This window comes from Danio rerio, chromosome 21 (genome assembly GCF_049306965.1).
Source record: "Danio rerio strain Tuebingen ecotype United States chromosome 21, GRCz12tu, whole genome shotgun sequence".
In the NCBI taxonomy this organism is placed as follows: domain Eukaryota; kingdom Metazoa; phylum Chordata; class Actinopteri; order Cypriniformes; family Danionidae; genus Danio; species Danio rerio.
The window spans coordinates 12213667-12235991 of record NC_133196.1 but is presented as its reverse complement, the minus strand read 5'-3'; the positions used below and the strand labels follow the sequence as shown (position 1 = coordinate 12235991).

The 22325-nt window shown below is 35.9% G+C and overlaps 1 protein-coding gene across 4 annotated transcripts in view; it reads right to left on the bottom strand.

Annotated features, from left to right (window-relative positions):
- The window catches only part of alpk2 (alpha-kinase 2), a 31024-nt gene extending 9851 nt beyond the window's left edge, over nt 1-21173 (bottom strand). The window contains exons 1-5 of one of the 4 annotated variants that reach the window (XM_073934773.1): nt 21128-21173; nt 20978-21012; nt 11849-11926; nt 3935-7160; nt 1155-2679 (exon numbers count right to left, since the gene is read on the bottom strand). In XM_073934773.1, coding sequence (XP_073790874.1) covers nt 1155-2679; nt 3935-7129 — 4720 coding nt within the window. In that variant the 5' untranslated portion in view covers nt 7130-7160; nt 11849-11926; nt 20978-21012; nt 21128-21173. Of the gene's footprint in view, nt 1-1154; nt 2680-2844; nt 2914-3934; nt 7161-8944; nt 9051-11848; nt 11927-19299; nt 19363-20977; nt 21013-21127 lie in introns of those variants that run through there. The other 3 variants (XM_073934774.1, NM_001423781.1, XM_073934775.1) reach the window with 3 other exon arrangements.
- Nucleotides 21174-22325: the final 1152 nt, after the last annotated feature.

Sequence of the window (22325 nt, the reverse complement as noted above, 5' to 3'; positions counted from 1 at the left end):
AAAATTCCATCACAATCCCACCGCAATTCATAACTTTTTGATTTAGTGGCTAATTTTTATTAATTCTAACAATCTAATTCATACAATTTAGTATGATTTGCTTATTATCCAGTGACGGTTGGGTTTAGGGGTAGCGTTTAGTGCCACGCCTCCTTTTTTAAATCTTACATTTTCATATGACTTAACTCTCACGAATTTGTATGAATTAGCCACTAAACTGACAAAACGTAAAATACTTATGTTTTCTCGTGAGATCAGGCTGAGAAATTCCTAAATCAAGAAGCGTTTTCTAGCCCAGTAAAAATATTGTCGTTTTTCAGAAAAAGTTTCTCTTTCTCATTATTATTATAAGACTATTTGATGTAACCTTTTTTGTTTGTTTGTTTGCTGAGCTACAAAAAAAGCAAACTGAAGTTAAATGTTTCAATGAAATGTAAATAAATCTGAGTTTTTAAAACGTAAATACTGTCACTTGACAATAAATATATATTTTTTAGTTTGGAATTTACCCATGGCAACTATATTTACTTTTGGCCCACTAGCCTTAATAAAGTTTTGATTTTGGTCCTTTACAAGATAAAGTTTGGGCACCCCTGGTGTAGAATATTTTGAGTAGAAAGTATACCAGTTGGCAAGCCAGTTAAATCCACCTAAACTACAGTAAGATAGGAGGCCAGCTAAACAAGGTCACCAATTTTGTTAGCTCCATCTCTAATCAAACACAACTGAAACCAACAAACCAAGCAATCCCGAATGGTGAACATAACCATCATTTAAATTATTACCTAACAAAAGTATGAACAAAGAGGAATACTATAGGGCAGAGAAACTCTGGTCCTTGAGATCCACTTAACAAAAGACTTAAGATGCAAGCCTAATCAAACAAACAAGAATAAGTGTGTTTGATCAAAGTTGGAGCTTGAGGATCTTAAGTTGAGAATCTCTTCTTTAAAAAAATTGGAGAGATCTTTGTGCCCATGAAGGACCAATTAGAGGTTGCTATAAGAAGGGATATGATGTCATTCGGGATTGGGCCTTGGTCTTCAGGATTATAAGAAAACCTCCAAAGAAGTTTATTTTGAGTTGGACATTGGTACCAAGCCGGATACTAACTGAATTGCTTTTAAAGTTGAGCAGAAATTATTTTGAACAACCTTCTTTGGGAGTTGAATTCTTCTGCTTGACAACCTCACTATAAGCTCTCCGGGTCACATCTTCCCCATCTTTCCTTGCTTGGCGGAAAATGGCAGGCAGCTGTGGCCTTGTCCTTATCGGAACTGCTCTAGACAGGTCGTCTGCGATTCGCCTCCGTTTAATGTCATCATTCAGCATGCTGGGTAAACATGTGCTCAAAGAATCTGTGGTGCACGTCTTATTTTCCATCTTGGCTGTGTTAAAGGTGTCTGCTTTGAGTTTAATAGGGCTGGATTTCTGAGTGGCATTTACACCGGCTGGATCCATCTTGGCCATGCTGGGTTCTACTTTGGGTCTCACTGACATGACTTTCTGAGCGCTGTCTTTTTTAGTAATGTCCGTTTTGCCTGAAGGCTGGGCCACTGGTTTATTCAGACTGTTTGATGCCACTTTTAGTTCAAGGTTCTCAGCCTTGCCATTTACGTTCTTCTGTCTGCTTTCACTCCTTACATCAGTCGGTGCATCATTCTCGGGTTTTGGTGTCCCATGTTGCACATGCTTCTTTTTCTTCTTCCCTTGAGTTTTAGGAATGATCTTCTCTGTGATGACGATAGTTTCAATAACAGCAACTGGGCAATCTTCACAACCTGCTCCTTCATTTTTCACCTGAGATTGAGGCTGCGGATCTTGCTTTTTTGATGCTTGAATCCCATGTTGCTGCTTGTCATCTGGTTTCTCCTTATGTTTAGAGCGCATTTTACCATCTGAGGAAGTCTTAGAGGTCTTATGGGGCATATTGTCTGGTTTAGATTGTTTTTCACAGTTTGGCAAGGAAAAACGTCCAAAATGTTGGGATTCGTCCAAGTCTAGAGTCACATATGCAATGCGTTTGTCCTCAGACACCATAAAATGCTCTCCAGTGAGTAAAAGTAACTTAGAAAGTTCTTTGCCGATGTCACATGTATCACTGTACGCTGGTTTCCTACCAGAATCTGTGATGGAAGGATCATCCGAATCTCCAGAGGATGAAGATAAAGACTGGTCAGGACATGTATGAAAATTATCTTCAGAAGAATCGTCACTGCTGCTTGATTTTTTATTACTCTTAAGGTTTATCTTGTTAATAATCTTTTTATCAGGAAGATCTAGATCAGCCTGTGATCTGTCCTCTTTCAGAAAACTACGATGCAGGAAAGTATTTCCAGTACAAATTGGAGCAAACGGCATTATAAACTGTGGAATATTTTCTTCCACATATGGCTTTACTGTACAGTTTCCAATGTTAGAATGTAGAAATGATCCATTTCCTTCAGCATGTCCCGCCTTAGAAGACACGTGACTGTCCGATTGAGAGGGACATATGCAGAGATGCACATCAGAGCTGTGACACCTTTCTTCGTTGCTCACACAGCCAGTTAAATTCTTGTCTCTGGTGTAAGCTGAGCTACTCGGGGAAGTAAAAATGCTTTGACGTTCCTCCTCGAAGACCAACCCGAGTTGGGAAACTTTGCCTCCAGTAACTTCCACCAGCACATTTCCCTCCCGCTACACACAAAACAGAGAAAAAACTTTATATATAATAGAGAAGACCCAAATGGAATCAAATAATTTGAGTGAGACAACATATGAATTGAAAAATTAGCATCATTTAATAAGCAGCAATTTAGGAATATCCTCATCCAAACTGCATGGCTTTGTTTGTTTACATACCTCACTGACGCGATGGTCTGCCTAATGCAAAATCATTCTGCCTTCACGGTGCAGTCTAAACCCACATGCGGTTGGCAATGGGGAACCATCTCTATTATAGTGATCACAGTGACTGTGGAACGTAAGTGAACCAATCACAGCTCTCCCGCTGCCTCAGGGGTCGGTGGGATTGGAGAAGGTATCGTACAGTATGACTCTGAGTTTGTAAGCAAGGGTCATATTTCTGCCCTCAGCTGTGCTCGTGCCCCTCACCCTCTGCCTCTCCAGTTCCTCCTTTGCTCTCTGGTCTATTATCATCCACCACCCTCTATAATTAGTCTGCATTTCTGTTTATCAGTATTTTACTCTGCACCTCACATTTCCTCAGCAGCCACACCTGTCTGTCATCTACAAATGAGTGCGTCTGAGCCTTGCTTTATAGATGAATTTGTTAGGAATGGATAGCTAAATAACAACAAAACCTCCTTTTAGGAAGAAAATGTGTTAATTAAATTAAATTACAGGAAATTGTTTTAGTTGTTGAGATACAATTAGATTAAGGCAGTAAGGTAAATGTGTGTGCATATGGCAGAGAGACAGAAAGATCAAGAGAGAGAGAGCAAGAGAGGGAGTTGCGTGTACATTATGAAGTGATATTCCTGTATGGAATGATGAGGCTCTTCCAGCACACAGAGTGTCATAATAAATAATACTGAAAGTCACGATGAAAGTGTTCCACATATGTATGAGCTATTAAAGGAAATGTCAAAGGTGAACGTCTATTTAGGATGAGCTATTTTGTAACAATTACATGAGGGAGATCTTGCATTGTGTATTAGTCTTTGCATGTTTTACTCGAAGTAGTATTGCAGTAATTCCACGTTTTTGGACAATGATTTGAAATACATATAAATAATGATACCATTACTGAACGAGGTACCTTTTTGTAAAAGAGGGCAATACTCTGTAGTTATATTCTGATGTTAAAGTACAAAGCACAATATGAATTATTTCACTGCAGTTACAACCTTTAAAAGTAACCTTTAGTTTACCCCATAAATACCAGAGTCTGTCTGTTCTGATTGTATTTGAAACATGCTAGTCATCTCACCTTTGCACTCAAAAGCTTTCCAGAGATATCCAGACTTCCGTGTAGTTTGGCATTGAACTCATGAGTCAAAGATGCATTAAAAGTTTCCATCACTGCATTATTATCTGCTTTATGGGATTCGGGAGTCGACGTCTCCAACAAACTCATTTGGCTCTCCATTGTTGTGGTATCTTTGTCCATGTCTAAACAAGAAGCAAGTCTCTCTTTATCTCCTTGTTTAAAAACAGTTCCATTAGTGTTATCTGACTTGACTAGTCCTCTTTCCAAGGCTTGACCTGGTTCATCTGGTTGCATAAGGTTCAGGGACAGGCATGTCTGTTCATCGTTGTTTGCATTATCGGAACTTGTCCTTTGCTCCAAAATGTTGTCCTGGATTGCCATACCGAGCTTAGAACCAGTGCTAGCACTCTTGAAAGAGTCTTCTGGATAGGTGTTAACCGCTTGAAACCAATCTGAAAGTGCACTAGCCCAGCTGTCTGAGGATGACCACCTCTCAACAGGTGGAAATGTTAGCTCCCAGTCCTCAGCGTTGTGGTCAATTGAAATGTTCTCCCTCCAAGTGTAATCCGAAGCTTTTGTGTTGTCTGGATGGGTTGTGGGGGGGCTGGAAGAACACGAACGACCCCACTTGTCAAAAATAGCACCCTCATCTTCTTCACCTGCCAAGAACTGGCTTGGTTCCAGCCACAACTCGCTATCACCCTCAACATCACGTTCTGTTCCTGTGAACTTTAAGCAAGCATCATCGATCTCCTCAGAACAGTTCCCTAAATCTTCATTTGTGACAGGTGTTGGTGGAGAGATCACTTGCAAGAGATCGTTCTTATATTTTTCACCAATCTGGGGAGTATCTGGTATGGACTGGGAGAAAAGTGACTCAGAATGAATCACTGTTCCACTCAGATCATTGCTACAAACTGGTTGCAACTTACTGACGTCTAATGAGAACTTTGTATCAATCATTCCATCGATGGAATCATCAATTCTGTTGGATTCTGTTTCCTTTTCATCAAGGTCTGAATCTTGTACCTCTTTCGGATCTGTCTGGGTTAAAACGACAGTGCAAATCTCAACACTTGAAGAATCCAAGTCTTTATTTACAGGATGAATGATCTCACGGTCACTGACTGGCATGTCAGCTGCTTCCAAGAAATTGTTGTTCATCCCCAAAGACTCTAATAATGCAGAGGCATGCGGTAAGATGTTTGGAGTGTTTGCTTCATTCAAATCATCCAAAGAAAGAGAATGGCTAGTCTCTGGCTCTTCTATCTTTGGCGTTTCAGAGGTTGTGAAGTCACAACATGTCAAGTCCTCTGCAATGTCATGCATCACTGGGAAAGTTTCATAGGTAGTCACAGTTTCGAATGTTACAGTCTGAATCACCTCACAGTCACTGACTGGCACATCAGCTGTTTCCAAGAAATTTTTGTTCATCCCCAAAGAATCTAATAATGCAGAAGCATGCGGTGGGATGTTTGGAGTATTTGATTCATGCAAATCATCCAAAGAAAGAGGATGGCTAGTCTCCGGCTCTTCAATTGCAGAGGTTGTGAAGTCACAACATGTCAAGTCCTCTCCAACATCATGCATCATTAAAAGGGTTTCATAGGTAGTCACAGTTTTCAATGTTACAGTCTGAATCAGCTCACAGTCACTGACTGACACATCAGCTGTTTCAAAGATACTGTCATCCGTCTCCAAAGTATCTGATAAAGTGGAGGCTGTTGTTATTACGTTTGGAGTATCTGCTTTGTGCAGATCAGGCAAATATGACGGTTCATCAATCATTGGGTCTTTCATAATTGGTGTCTGAGAGGTTGTGACATCTGCAATGTCATGCATTTCTGGGAGAGTATTATGGCCATTCATCGCTTCCTCTGCTATAATAACACCTTCATGTATATCCTGGCAGGTCTGGGTGTGAAATTCAGAGGAGGTTTCCTCAATCTCACTGTTTGCTGTAGACAGTTGTTGGTCATGGCTTTGCACACTGCTGTTCAGGTCTTCATCATGACTTGATGCTTGACTTACCTCTTGTCCAATATTCTCAGAGAACACATATTGGTCAACAACAGTGTCCGCTCTGTTGGATTCTAATACCTTTACATTGTGGTCCGTAACATGCAGAAGATTCTGATCCATTTGAGTGAAAACAGTCTTAGAAATATCTGCATTTGGAGAAGCCAAGTCTTTATTTATAGACTGCACCATCTCGCTGTCATTTATGGGCACATCAGCTGTTTTCAAGACATTGTTGTTCTTCCCCAAAATACCCAATAATGTGGAGGCAGGTGTTAAGATGTTTAGACTGTCTGTTTCAGGCAAATCTGCCAAACACACTGAAATGTCAGTGCTTAGATAGTCTATGTTTAGTGTCTGAGAGGTTGTAAAGCTCTCACACATCACATCTTTCACATCATCATGCAATTCTGGTTGGGTTTTAGAAGTAGCTGCAGATTCCACTGTATCCCAGCAGGTCTGAACGGAGCACTCTGAGGTGGTTTTATCAGTGTCATTACTTGCAATTGAGAATGGTTGGTCAGGGCTTTGCTCACTATTCATTGCATCAGAGATAGCATCATTGGCCGTTTGGCTATACTCTATTCCAGTGCTCTCGGAGGAAGAACATTGGTGTAAATTGGTGTCTTGGCTCATTTCTTGTTGTCTGTTTTCTTTTAATAACAAAACTTCTGAACTCATTAAAGACCCAAAAGTCTCATCTTTATGGTTTAAATCAGTTTGTTTGTCATTTAGATTTCTCTCCATCACACTGTCCGTGCCTGCATGGTGAATTAGGTCAGGGTTCAGGTTTGTGCTGTTGTCGTTCTCCTTTACACCACTAATATCAAAGTCCCAATTATTACTTTTCTCATCATTTATAGTCATTTCAGTCAGTCTGGTGTGATCCATGTGCTGCGTTGAGACTAAACTACTCTCATTTTCTCCTTCATTGTGTTGACTATGCGTCTCCAATGTCTCGTCTTGGCATGGGACAGGCATTAATCCTGTGCTTTCTAAGGCTGTATTAGTGTGTGGATCAGGCATCGACCTTAAACTGTCGTCTGTCTGGTTGTCCAAGACATGAGTGGGCTCATTTTGCTCTATGGGCACTGAAGCGGGGGAAGAGTTGACAGCATCCGAGTCCAAGAACAGCAGATTGTCTGGGGCAGCCATGTCAACCCTCTTTGCTGTCATCTCCTCTCTCTGGAACACTGCATATACGTCACTGCAAGAGAGGAAATGGAAGTAAACAAGGAAAAATTAGACATGAAAATGAGAGATCTTTGTCATTTAAAAGCAAGATACTGACACTTCTATGGACTAGGCTGAGATAATGTAATACCATGCTGCAATCATTTGTCTTATACTATTAATACACCAATTTGACAGTGTATTTTTGGAATAGTATATAAAACAATCAATAAATTATATACATGAACAAAAGAAAATAATATTTTTAATAATTTAAGAATACAAACAATGAAAATGATATTTCAGAAAATTGTAATTAATATTTATTAACACTAAACATGCTATTTCACCAATTTAATATCAATAACATAACTTATTATTAATTAAGGGTTTCTGCAGGTTTCAAATTTAAGACTTTTTAAGACCCTTTTAAGATCAGTATGAATGACATTTTAGACATACAGGGTTTTAACACTAATGTTTATTTCTAATGGCCTGGTTGTGTCTATATATATATATATATATATATATATATATATATATATTTTTTTTTTTTTTTTTTTTTTTTTTTTGTATTTTTTTTTTTTTTGCTTGCCACAAAAAAAAACTAATTTAATTAAATTTCTTGGAGACATACACTATATTTAGCATTGAAAATTATATTGAACATTATTTTCAACTTAATATTACTTTCCTTTTTTTAATATGACAAGTTTAACATTGGTAAAATATATTTATCATGGAGGCACTTACATAAATAATAAAAAATAATATATATTTGTTGGTTTTTGATCACAATTGTGTATAACTTCTATTCAGCCTGAAGCATTTCTGTTGTAAATCCTTAAGTTTTGTGTCTATTTATAAATATTATGTCTAGTCCCCCTTACTTCTGTAAATAGTTTTTGTATGAATGGAAGATAACGTAAATTGATATATTGCTCTGTTATTATCATGAGGAACTGTGTAATTTTTGTTTCCTTTCCTTGATTTTATTAAGATGGATTGTTGGTGACTGTATGGATGTCAACCTGATTGGGTACTTGGACAGAGGAAAAGTAAGACCTGTTTAAAGATATTTAAGACCTACAACACAATAATCAGTGAATTTAAGACTTTTAAAGACCCCTTTAAGACTTTTTAACTTACAATTAGAATAATATTATTAATAATTTTTAAAAATTAACATATTTAAATATAATAAAAATAAATGCAATTATTCATTAGGTTTTTTCCATTACAAAAATCTACTGACTGACTGGTCAAATGATTTTCCATTTAGATTTGTATCAAGCCATGTGTGCGTAATTGCCGTACACGATTCTTCTTACGTCAAGCTGTCAGATGAATGTGACTCAGCCCTGTTTTTCCAACCCTCACCATTTCTTAAGCTACTCTTAAACTGTCATCATGCACTTTGGTCAGTAGCGAGACGTCATAAATTATTTTAGAGAGACATAAGGTGGAATAAGGACAATTATTACTTGCTTACGCCACCTGCGCCTATGACTCATTTCAAAGCAAAACATGCAAATAGAGAGCACCTAAGGGCAAACTTTAAAATGACATGTCTTATTAGTATATATTAAAAGCTCAACAGTGAGAATACAACATAATAGGTGCAATTAATAAAAATATAGATAGTACCTAAAATGGTTCAAATTAAATTAAGAGAACCTTACGAGACCCCATTACCTTCCAAAAATCACACTCTTCTTAAATTCTTACCATCAGTTCATGCATTCAGAACACAAACTGTCTGTCCTGACCAAGAAATTCCTATTAAAAAAAATAAAGCCCCAAACACAGAACACATACCTTTTTTTTTTACATCCAAAAGGGCATAAATACACAACGGTGATGTAGGTCTGGAGAATATGAGGTTCACATAAAGCTGACAGGTCTTGGGGGTTTGAGGGGAGGGTTTATTTTTAGTCAACATCCCCCTTAGTTCAAAGTGGGTTACCTGATAGCAGAGACATGTGCCATGCCGGACAATTTATCACTTCACGGCTATATTTGCCTGCCTTGCGATCGTCAGAGTTGACAAACATCGTGAAGAAGATCTCCGACGTGTTTTCTCATCGGCAAAGCCAGAATGAGATTATTGCCGTCAGGAACAGTGCAGGGGAATTTGACATTGAAAGGTATTTTAAGGCCAGTGTTTATCCAGCATTAGTGATGCTGAACGAGGAGAGGGGCTTTATAAATGAGAAATGTCTGAAGGTCCATTGGGAGGAAATGAGCTGCGAGTCTTGACGCAGAGGAAGAAGATTGCGTGGTTTGCACAAGTGAAAAGTTCTTTTCTTAGATATAGGCTGATGTACATGTCCTTATGCTCCTATTTATTTTAATGCTGTCTGTCTCACATTCTCTATTACATGTCTGTAATATGAGGTGGATTGCCTGACAGAGGCATTTGATTCGAGGAAACTTTTTGTCTTTACAATTGTGTCTTTAAATTATAACTGGGTTGTAATTTATTTATTTATTTTTTCAAATAAAGTAAATGTTAACCAAGTGTTAACTAAATATTAAATAAGATAAATGCCATTAAAACACAGACAGAAAGCATAAAAGCACATTTAATAAAGCTGTATTAATGTATTTACTAACTATCCGTGTATATGATAACATGATGCACTACATTAAATGACTAAAAACTATATAGATATTTATTAAATAACTAAAAGTTAACCTGATGTATTTAAATGATTAAAATTTGAGTCTGCACAATAAAATTTGTTTTCCCAAAAGGAAACAAGATCCAAGCTATTAAATGACTTATAAAACTAAAGTTGAGTTCGTCAAAGGTTTCAATGCTGTGTTTAATATCATCCCAGTTTACAGCCATGTCTCTGGATGCAACAAATTTACTAGACATGCTGGAACTTAAGGTTGGCACAGGTGGAGAAACCTTGCAGCTTTGCAGGCTGTTAAAATCACACTGAGGTTTCAGTCTGCAGAATGTGATTGAGCCCTGTGGGAACACAGTGTCTCCAATGCTTCAGACACAAACCACAGACAGCCTGAGTGTCCCGAGACTGGGTCAACAACAACGCGCACACACGCACACATGTTTGTTTTTGTGAAAAGTGGGTACATTAAATAGGTTTGCATTCATTTTATACTGTTCAAACCATATATTGTATTGCCCTCACCCTTTCCTACCCCTGAAACCATCACAGGAGACTTTACTCTGATTAAACTTATTCTGTATGATTTACAGTATAAGCTTTTTGAGAAATGAGGACGTCACCAATGTCCTCATATTTCCTCTCCTTTTTGTAATACCTGTGTCATACCCATGTCATTATACAGATTTGTGTCCTGATATGTCACAAAACTTTCTCTATTACATGTCTTACATATATATAATGAGTGAAAATCTTGTGAGCATCATGTTTATTTAATGTTTAACAGAATATTAATTAAATTTAAGGGAAAATGTTAATTAAACAAACAATTAATAGGTTGCATGTTATATTTGGATATTATTTACCATAACATAAGCCATGAAATTATAATTAACTGTAAATAAAACTTGAGAGATTATATTTTGATGGATTTTTATTACTATATAATATCAAGAACATCTGAGAAATGACAAATACTTTCCTTATATTCAGCGGGGAAAATAAGTATTAAAAACGTCTCTTTTTTTTTTCCTCAGAAAACATATTTCTAAAGGTGCCGTTGACTTGAAATTTTAGCCAGATGTTGGTGACAACCAAAGAAATCCACATATGCAAAGAAAACAAACCTAATTAGTTTACAAATTAATAAATGGAATGACACAGGGAAAAAGTATTGAACAAATTAAGAAAGGAAGGTGTAGAAAGGCAGTGAAAGCCCAGACAGCAGCTGATATCTCTCGGTAGTTCTTCAGCAACCCTCAGCCCTTCCTTATTTTAAATTAATATTAGCTGCTTCAGTCCAACATCTTCATTATTAGGATGATGAGGCAGAAACCAGAGTGGCCATTTCAGCAAGACAATGATCCAAAACACAGCCAAGGAAACTTTCAAATGCTTTCAGAGAAAGAAAATCAAGCTGTAGAATGGCCCAGCCATTCACCTGACTTGAATCCAATAGAAAATACAAATTAAAGTTCAGACTTGATGGATGAGACCCACAGTCTGTGTCTGTGAAAAACTCACACCTGAGCAATTGATGTGACTTATTATCCATATGAGAGGCGTCTTTAGGCTACCATCACCAGAAAAGCTTTGCTCCTTACGTCATGTCATTGTTATTACACACAATTCATTTTTACATTGTTCAGATATGTTTTGTTTTGTCTTATTTTTATATTTGTATTGTTTGGGTTTTTACCAAAATTTGGTTCAATTTCATCTCAACATCTCCTTTGAAAACATTATTCCCAGGAAAAAACACGACCTGTTCAATGCTTATTTCCTCCCGCTGTATATGTGTGCGTGTGGTAGTGTGTATATGTTTATTAATTCATTTCTATATCTAATCATTGTCTTAGCACAGATACTCCCATCTACAGGTGAAGTGGTTTGATCTTATTTTCCCATTGGACTTCTTTCAAATGTGATATTTGATCGCACACAGTCAAGCTGAAGAGTGTCTAATATAAACATTTGCATTAGTGAAGACTTTAATGAGCTTCATCATTTAATACTGTTTTTACTGATAGTGTGATAGGTAAAAGCACTGACACACATTTTGCACATGGACAGGATTGTAGCTCACCTTCAGTCCAGAGGAAAAACAGCTCACACTTACAGCTCATCTACAGATGACGACAGTGAATGATCTGAGCTTTTGGCACTGTAACAAAAACAGACAGACAATGTTACATCATTCAGTATGCGTGTGTGGTGTATTATTCTGCTAACGGCTCATGACAGCATTGTGTTGGAAAGAGGAACAGGTGCAGACAGGCTGAGGGTCTCAAACTCGGCATGATCATTCCTGTGTGTTTAACAAGCCATGTTAAAGTTTTGTGTGTCTGAGCAGTTGCTGGGCAGATATAATCTAGGCAAACTTTAAAAAGGTTTCTTAAAGCAATACATATTATAAAAACCTGATTTTTTAAATGCTTTAATCGCAACCCTTCATTGGAAATAGTGTATGTGCCCAGGGCTACATTTTTGCAAACTGAGAAATGTTTACCCTGGGCCCAATTATTTTCACTATAGGTGGCGATTTACAGTGCGATGATATTACTGCGCCATGTTTTCTCATATGTGCCATTTTTCATAAATCCACCAGAGGCAATCTCAGCATTCTTGTTGTCGTGCAAAATGGATCAGATTGTTATCGACAGATTTAAGTGACCCTAGGGACGCTGGAAGAAAATGTTATTATTCATTCTTTCCTATTCCTTAAGCTTTGTCCCTTATTTATCAGGGTTTGCCAAAGCAGAATGAACTGCCAACTATTCCAGCTTGTGTTTTAACTTCCAGCAACAACCTAGTACTGGGAAACACCCATACACTTTCACATTCACACACACGCTTATATAATAAGGCCAATTTTGTTTTACCCAATTCACCTAGTGCATGTCTTTGGACTGTGGGGGAAACCAAAGCACCCGGAGAAAACCCAAGCAAACACAGGGAGAACATGCAAACTCCACACAGAAATGCCTACTGACCCAGCCGGGACTTGAACCAGCAACCTTCTTGGTGTGAGGCAATAGTGCCAACCGCTGAGCCACTATGCCGCCCAAGAATGTAAATTATACATTCTAAAATCTGCATGTTTCCACCCACGGTGCCGCTACAGCAGTTCTGTTTACTCGCTATCCTGCTTTTTCCCTTTAAGAAATGCCATTTGAAAATTGACACTGCAAAATTTTATTTCTTACTATCCTGCCAGATTATTAGAACTTACTGTATAATTCTAAACACATTGATGCAAACCGAATATGGAACCTTAAAATTCTTCTAACTATTTTCCTGTTTTGGCTAATACATCAGAATCTCACACGTTTACAGAAATCTGTTGACTTCATGCTGGAAGATAAGATGGATGGCAGATTATGACATACGATCTGTTATTTGATGGACCGACAAAAGGTTCCAAAAGGCTCCACTCAGTGTTAGCTGGGTCAATACTATTCTCTCAAGCTCTTAAATTTATATCCAAAACAATATCACTTCATAATTTATGAAATTTTTTAAATTTTTCATTTTGAAAATGCTTGTTTATATGCTGTATGGCTAATTTGGCTAATGTTTCCAGTTTCCACTATAGAATAGTTTCCATCCACCTATTTTTATGCACATTTTGGAACATTGCATAAAAAAAAATGCTTAACAGAAACACCAAGATGCGTTTAAAAAAATAAGATAGAGTAGGATTAAAAATGTTTTTATCCAATAAGAAAATTATTTTCTTTAAGCATATTTATTGAATAAATTCCAGCATGCGCTTAACATTAATGGACAAACTAGCAGACTGACCACATTGTAAAACATATGAAATGTTGTTTTGGTCATTCTAAAATCCCACACCCAAAGTCTGTCGTCAAAGTGGTTCAGTTTTATTACCTTCAGGACTGTTTTGAACATCTTCTGAGATGCAAGTAATTTATTATAAAAGAAAAAAAGGCCCAGAGTGGATTCTCCCACTGCAGCAAATCTAAATTTTCTTTTGGATACTTGGCTATGGAAATAGTCTCATTACTTTAAACACATCGAAGAAAGGAGGACTGTCTCAATGGACAGTGTTTTTATGTAATTAATATGACAAAAAGTACACAAGTAGCAAACACATTGCCTTATTATTATAATTGTCATACATAAATGCAAATAATTGTTTTACACTTTCTGTAAAGATAAGAGAAATATATTATTTTATCCACTTACAGTTCAGAGGTTGTACTATCTTCCGTCTTTTCAACCTGTAAGTAATTAATTAACTTATTTCTGACGTTTTGTCTGTTTGAGATTCATTTGTTTTGTTGTTTCTGGAGTGTCAGAATAGCGTCAAAAGACTCCACCCTCTTTTGCAGCTCATTTGCATTTAAAGAGAAAAAAAACATGTTTTTGCTCAAACCCGGTGAAATAGTAGCAAGTTTGACAAACTACAATAAATAATGTGGATTATTTTGAGCTGAAACTTCACAGACAAATTCTGGACACACATTTATTTTACATCTAAAAAAAAGACGTATCATTTCCCCCTTTAATGTAAAAAAACAAACCCATTTATCATACATTGATAAAATACCAAATGTCATTTTTATCACAAAACAGTTATGCAACAACACAACACAACACAACACACACACACACACACACACACACACACACACACACACACACACACACACACACACACACACACACACACACACACACACACACACACACACACACACACACACACGTCTTCATAAACACTGATATGAGGACTTGGACGTCTTGTACTAAAGTGTTTTCTTGGAGCCTCAGCTTTAATGTCTTCGCAGTGACTTTAAAATAGCTTATAGTTTTATATGTGATGCTGTTTTGGAAACTCTGCTTTGTGATGGCAGCCTTAGATGGAAATAACGTACCATGGTACATTCGATATTTACTGTTGGTACACAATTACATTTTTAATGATGCATGGTGCATAGCCTGAAAACACAGCACTTATTCAGATGTTCTGTTCTAATTAAAGAATAATGTTGTTTTGTAAGTATCAGCACTGATGTTGGCTCTAGTGTTCTTATCAAAGTACAGAGTAGCTCTACATACTCAAAGCTCTTCAGACACACACGTGTTCGACAGTGTTAAGAACAGATTGTGCAGAGATTGAGTGCTTGCTTGTTATGTGAATAGCCTTTAAATTTGGATTGATTGAATTCAGGGTAATACATCTAAAAGCTTATAAATCTTTGGTTATTAAATGATTGAATAAATAAACATTAAATGTTAAAGCGGACTTATAATGTTCAAATAGACCATTTTAAAAAATTTTATTAATAAAAATTTTCAGTAAATAAAAAAAAACAGCTTAAATAATATATTTGTACACTCAGCAGTAAAGGTGCGAGAGCTGTCACTGGGGTGGTACCTTTTCAAAAGGTACAAATTTGTACCTTAAAGGTTTATATTAATACCTCAAGGGTACATATTAGTACCTAAAAAGTACACTGTAAAGTGTTCCTCTTAAAATTTTTAGGTACTAAAATTGTACTTTTGAGCTACCAATATGGACTCTTTGAGTACAATTGTGTACCTTTTAAAAAGGTACCTTTATTTCTGTGTCTCATAGTCATAATTTCAGCACCTATTTAGTAATAACCAAACAAAGAAACAGATGGTCTTCAGTCTATTTTATTTTTTGTTTGTTCATTTTTAAATGCGGAACTAAAATATGGATGACAAAGAATGATTATCCTGTTGTTAAGTTTGAAGTCACGCAAAGTGGTTTCTGGGTCCAATCGCTATATCAAACTGTATGGGGAGACTCATCAAATGGTAATAATAAACGTTTACAAAGTGATGTAATGCTTTTGAAAATCACGATTTGAAGTCAAAATTATTAGCCTCCCTGAATTTTTAGACCCCATGTTTATTTTCATTCATTCATTTTCTTTTCGGCTTAGTCCCTTTATAAATCCGGGGTCGCCACAGCGGGATGAACTGCCAACATTTCCAGCACGTTTTTATGTAGCGGATGCCCTTTCAGCCGCAAACCATCTCTGGGAAACATCCACTCACACTCATTCACACTTATACACTATGGATAATTTAGCCTACCCAATTCACCTGTACCACATTTCTTTGGACTGTGGGGGAAACCAGAGCATCTGGAGGAAACCCACACGAACGCAGGGAGAACATGCAAACTCCACACAGAAATGGCAACTGACCCAGCCGAGGCTCAAACCAGCAATCTTCTTGCTGTGAGGCGACAGCACTACCTACTGCCCCACTGCGTCACCCCAGTTTATTTTTTTCCCCAATTTCTGTTTAACAGAGAGAAGAATTTTTCAACACATTTCTAATCATAATAGTTTTAATAACTCTTTGACATTATGACAGTAAATAATATTTTACTAGATATTTTCAAGACACTTCTATACAGCTTAAATTGACATTTAAAGGCTTGACTAGGTTAATTAGGTTAACTAGGCAGGTTAGGGTAATTAGGCAAGTCATTTTATAATGATGGTTTGTTCTGTGGACAAAAAAAAATAGCTTAAAGGGGCTAATAATTTTGACCTTAAAATGGCTTTAAACTTTTTTTTAACTGCTTTTAAAAAATTTCAATTTTAAACTTGCTGAAATAAAACAATTAAGACTTTCTCCAGAAGAAAAAATAATTATCAGACATGCTATGAAAGTTCCCTTGCTCTGTTAAACATCACTTCAACTGTATATCCATGCCTAATACAATGGCCAAAAAGTGATATATTTTTTATAAATTGCTACAATTTTGGTATTTGTGAAGCAGCAAGTCCAGAGACTACTGTGTAAACTGATTTTATATAAAGTTCACTTTAATGTTTGATAAGACTAAAAAGTGGTCATAAACGTATATTTTCTCAATTCAAATGAGTAGCGGCTCAGACCCAGAATTAGTATTTCATGTGTCACCGATGTGTCACGACTTAACAAGCAGATTGGTAAACTAACTTATGATTATCAGTTAAATGATACTGTTTTTGATACTCCATAACAATAATAATAATATAAATTACTCAATATTTCCAGTGCTGGGTTGCGGCTGGAAAGGCATCCGCTGTGTAAAACATGCATGAAATGAATGAATGAATAAATGAATGAATGAATGAATGAATGAATGAATGAATGAATGAATGAATGAATGAATGAATGAAAATTGCTCAATGATAATTGGAAAAAAAATTGTTTCTCAAATACAATACTAAACAAAGTGAAAAAGTTATTTAATAATAACAAATTCATTTGCATTATTTAATATATATTTAACTATTTTCAGGCAGTTTTCACCTTTAAAGGACAAGACAGTGGAGATTACAGACAGTAAAATGTGAGGAGCAGAGAGAAGGGAAGGATCAGCAAAGGACCTTGAGCCAGGAATCTAACTTGGGTTGCCATGAGCACCTTAGTGCTACGTGTTGACGCTCTAATCACTAATGCACTATTAATCTTTGTACAGGCATTTACAATATTGCAAAAAAAATTATCGTTCTTAAAACGTTTTAATCCTATACAATAATACAATAATAAAATATATTAGAATATATTAAAATATATTCTAACATGGATAATAAACAATATTTTCTGAGGCCAAAGTCAGCCTACCATTTCTAAATTACCATATGATACTGAAGATTGAGATTCTGAAAATTCAGCTTTCCTTCACTGGAATAAATTACATTTCAGATATATTAAATTAAATTGATTAGTATTATTCAAAATAATGTTTTAATGTGATTTTTTCCAAATAAGCCCATTTTTTCATAAAACACTCACACACTGAAATCCTAAATCCCAAATCTCCGCAATCAGTCATCAAAATGAGCTTGTATGAGGGTTTAATTGTGTTGTTATTTCCAATCCAGACACATGCTCACAGATCTAGTCTTGTTCTGGCACTGTGAAGCATTCGTGAGCTGAGGTGAGTGGAGATATGGAAAACTTCCAGAGTGTCAGCTTTCCAAAGTCAGTTAAATATAACCTCACTAGTATGTGTTGTTGCATGGGGCGTCTGTTGCTACACCCTCGAAATCACTTTATACACAATATACGTGCAAGATAGGGGTTAAAGGAGGACGAGGAGGCCTTCAGCAGACTGACTTCATACCCACACCCCAAAAAAAGATACGCTTTAATGGAAACTCAAATGTTAAATTACTTACACAACATAATTTGAATTTAACATTGCATGCATACTTCACTCAGAACACACTTTTAATGAATATAATGCTAATGCACTTTTTAAAAACTAAAATCTAATTTTAAATATAGGATAAATACTTTGAGACTGAATGAAATGTTGTTTTTCATTCTTCATATAACAAATTACATTTCTAAATATTTTTCAAGGAAAACAAAATGCATTTCCAACCATACAATAGCATCTGCATGTAGATCTAAGTGTCAAAGTTAAATATATTATTAAATTATTTATTATTTTATGTTGTACAACTTTTTTTAAGTTATACAAATTTAACCTTAATGTTTTAAGTCAGTTTAATTGTTATGAGTTGTAAATAAATATATAATATAACCATATGGGAACATCAGCTAACATACTTTTGAGGGAAATATGTCAGTTTCACTATTAAAAGCCTTTCAGAGCTAAACTGTTACATGTAAAACATACTATAGTAAAAATGTATGCTAAAAAAAAGCCATTACGTGTGTGCACCAGCAGTGGGTAAGTGGACGTTGAGTTGAATATATCATATCTGTGAATGTACAGTAACAGCAAGAATGATCTCAAAAGCATGTATAAACACATTGGACAAAATGTTGACTAATAAAGTCAGCATGCAGTTATTAATTTTCTGTGGATAAGACCAGCTGCTAAGTGACAACAGCTCTGTTGTATTTCTGGTATTATGTTTGCTTAAGGCTAATGTCAAAAGTAGAGTGCCAGTAAAGCATACTTCAGTGTAGGAGTCATGTTAAGGTCATGTCCAAAAGTGGCAAGACACTTTGATGATTCACTCAAATGTTTATGAATCCTAATCATATTCCGAAGTCAGGTCGTTCTTTACTGTGCCCACAAGGTGGCGCTAACTTGCTACTTATCACGCATTTCAGGTAGAGATACGTCCTATACAACACATATGAAGTTATTGATATAAACACAATTAACAATACAATAACTTTACATCGTAATCGTGCTACGGGCGCTTCAAATCATAGTTCTTTGTATTACAATGCAGTGGTGTTCATCACTTGCTATTTATTTATCCAACATATCCATTTTCACATGGTAATCTGGCCTGAAACATGCCCAAGATATTGATTAAAAATGCTTTGATATTATAAAGAGGTTCTATATGCTAACAATAATAGGCTATATTATATATGCTAACAACAATAGGCTAATTAAACTAAACTGGCGATAATAAAACTTATTTGTAAAGCAATTTTACAACTGTAGTAAAATAAACAAACGGGGTCTAATTTGACTTTACTTTAAGGCTATATGTAGATATAAACAACCCGATTTACAAGGAAAAAAAGTTTCTTTTGAAAACTTACAGTGTCTGTGGACTAGAACCGCCTTATTCAGACCACACTGACTGGATATTTTTTCCCGCCTTTCTGTTGGCCGCGATCATGGCATTGGTATATACCATTATTGGGGCCTGGTGGGTTAAATTTACATTTATAACTTATTTTTATAATTTCCGGTACATATTGGTGAAATTTATTTTCCAGACCCCACACTAGGGCTGCACAATTCTGGCAAAAATGTGAATCACGATTTTTTTGCTTAAAATCAAGATCACGATTTTCTCAAGATTCTGTAAATGTAAAATAAAGGTTAATATGATTAGCCTATTAGTATTGCAAATTTTCAAACATATGGTAAAACAACAATATGTGTATTATATATATATATATATATATATATATATATATATATATATATATATATATATATATATATATATATATATATATATATTGGCCTATATGTGTAGGTTTACTGTTGCTTAAAATGCTAAATTTTGTATTTTCGTTATGATGGACTTGAACAGACTTTCAATGTCCTGTTTGTTAATTCACAGTAAAATTATGGCATTCAAATATAAATATTCATAATTATAAAGTTCATTTGTTTAAGACATGTGCTTGTCAACTGTAATTGACAACATTATTAGACCATTTGTTTTCACTGGTAAAATTAGAATTTTGTCATTATCAGCAGAGCCGGCCCAAGGCATAAGCGAACTAAGCGGCTGCTTAGGGCCCCCCCAGAGTGTTTGAAATTTCTGAGTGACTTTCGTTTTAGTTTTGTTGAGTTGTGAATTAGTGTTGGGACAAAATATATGCCTATTTATCGTGTTATTTCCGACCGCGATACATACTCTGGCTTCAACATTACATAGACTAGGGTTGTTATATTCACACAGTAAACATTTATTTTCATGCCCAACACTTTGTGTTCGCTGTGAAAGAAAAAACATATTAAATGTTTGTCGTAATCATAACTCTAAAATGCGATATGATCATTTAAATGATGTGCGCACAGGTTTCAGTTTCACTTCCGAGTGCGGCTCATGGCTACATATGTGTGTGAAAAAAACACACACATGCAAATCAAACCTCCCGCACGGCCCTCAAACTATCGCTATTTACAAACTGAATGCAATTTACAACTTCATTACCTGTTATTAACAGCCTATGCAGGTTGTGTTCACTAAAGTAGGCGTCAAACAGCTCACGGTCAGCTCACGTGTAATTTCGTAGCCACAAATACATCATTATATTAAGACAGAAATGACATTTCTGGGTGAATTACCTTATAAAAACAGTATGTGACACTTTTAACGCCATTTGAACATGTCAATGTTGCTGTGAAGACTTGTGCGAGTGCCTTGCTTCTCTCCTGACCTTAAAAATATAATTGGCTGAATAGTAGAAAAGCTCAATTAAGATCGTGTGTAGATCGAGATGGTTTTTTTTTTTCAATTAATCGTGCAGCCCCTACCCACACACATCTAGTTGGGAGTTTTGTGTGTGTGTTTGAAATGCTTCTTCAGAGGGATCAAGCATTAATTAGGGCAGTCAGACCCCTCTGTATTTCCCACCCTGTATATCTAATAGTAGTGTACACAATGGTTGAATTAGCAAAGCATACTTGGATTGCCAGTTGTTTTAATGAGCAGTATTCAATAAGAGTTTACTAAAATACAATAATAAAAACACTTACCAGAATTCTGCATCCCGCAATGCATTTAAATTGACCTGTAATTTCCAAAGAAAACTGTCAAAAGTTATCTCTTACGAAAATTAACCATACTACAAATAAAAAAATGCTTAATGAAGTTCAACTATAGTATTTATAGCAGGGGTCACCAACCCTGTTCCTGGAGAGTTACCTTCCTACACATTTCAGTTGCAACCCTGACCAAACACACCTGTTTGTAATTATCAAGTGCTGCTTTAGGTACTATTAATTGGTTCAGGTGTGTTTGATCAGGGTTGGGACTGAATTCTGCAGAAAGGTAGCTCTCCAGGAACAGGGTTGGTGACCCCTGATTTATAGAATAAAACTATGGTTATACAAGTTGTAATTAAAAATTATTTTTGGTACTGTAATTTAAAAATGCATTTCTTAAATATATGTATATGAATACTTGTTTTAGACTGCAAATTTTAAAGGCTTTTTAACACATTTCTGGTGGAATTATTTAGAAGTTATTTAATAGTTGATGCTTACCATTTGCTTCATATTAAAGTAGTGTATATACATTTATATTGCAAAAAGAGCATAACAGAGTTGCAGTAGGTTCATTTGAGTCTAAACTTGTCTTGCTGTTTAAAGTACTTCTGTAATTTGTTATTGTCCAACAGCTAATTGTCCTCTTGAAGGGTTGATTGGTCTCTTGATGTTAATTGTTCTCAAATGATTCATATGATACAGCTTTTCTGATTACAGCGACCACACCGTTTATAATGTGGACTCATGTTATGCATAGGCTATATAATGCATGCATGCTTCATATGTGTCAATATTTTTACGCCATCCACAGATTTTATACAGCGTTGTTTGGTAGCTTTCTGGTTGAGTGTCTAATGGGATGATAATTCACAATGATGGATTGTTAAATGACTCACTTCCCACAATTAAAACGTGTTGTCCTCAAACACACTTCAGTTGCTGACGTCTGCTTATTGTTATGAGCTCGTTTCATCTGTGATGCGTCATCATTACATTTATTTTCTGCATTATATTTCTGTCATACTTCCTTGTTGACCACTTTAACAGTTGACTACTTATTCAAGCCACACTTTTAAACCAGTGCAAACACCTAGCCCTTCCTAACACACACATACACACTCACGCACGCACTCAAAAAATTACTTTTGATCTCTGTTCAAACTATTTAAAATGATACGTTTTTTTGGACATTGGAATGTAATGGGTGGAACCAAGCATTTTTTACATTTCACACAAATAAACACACACGCATACACACACAGTTGAAGTCAGAATTATTAGGTTAATAAGGCAAGTTACTGTATAACGATGGTTTGTTCAGTAGACTATTGAAAAA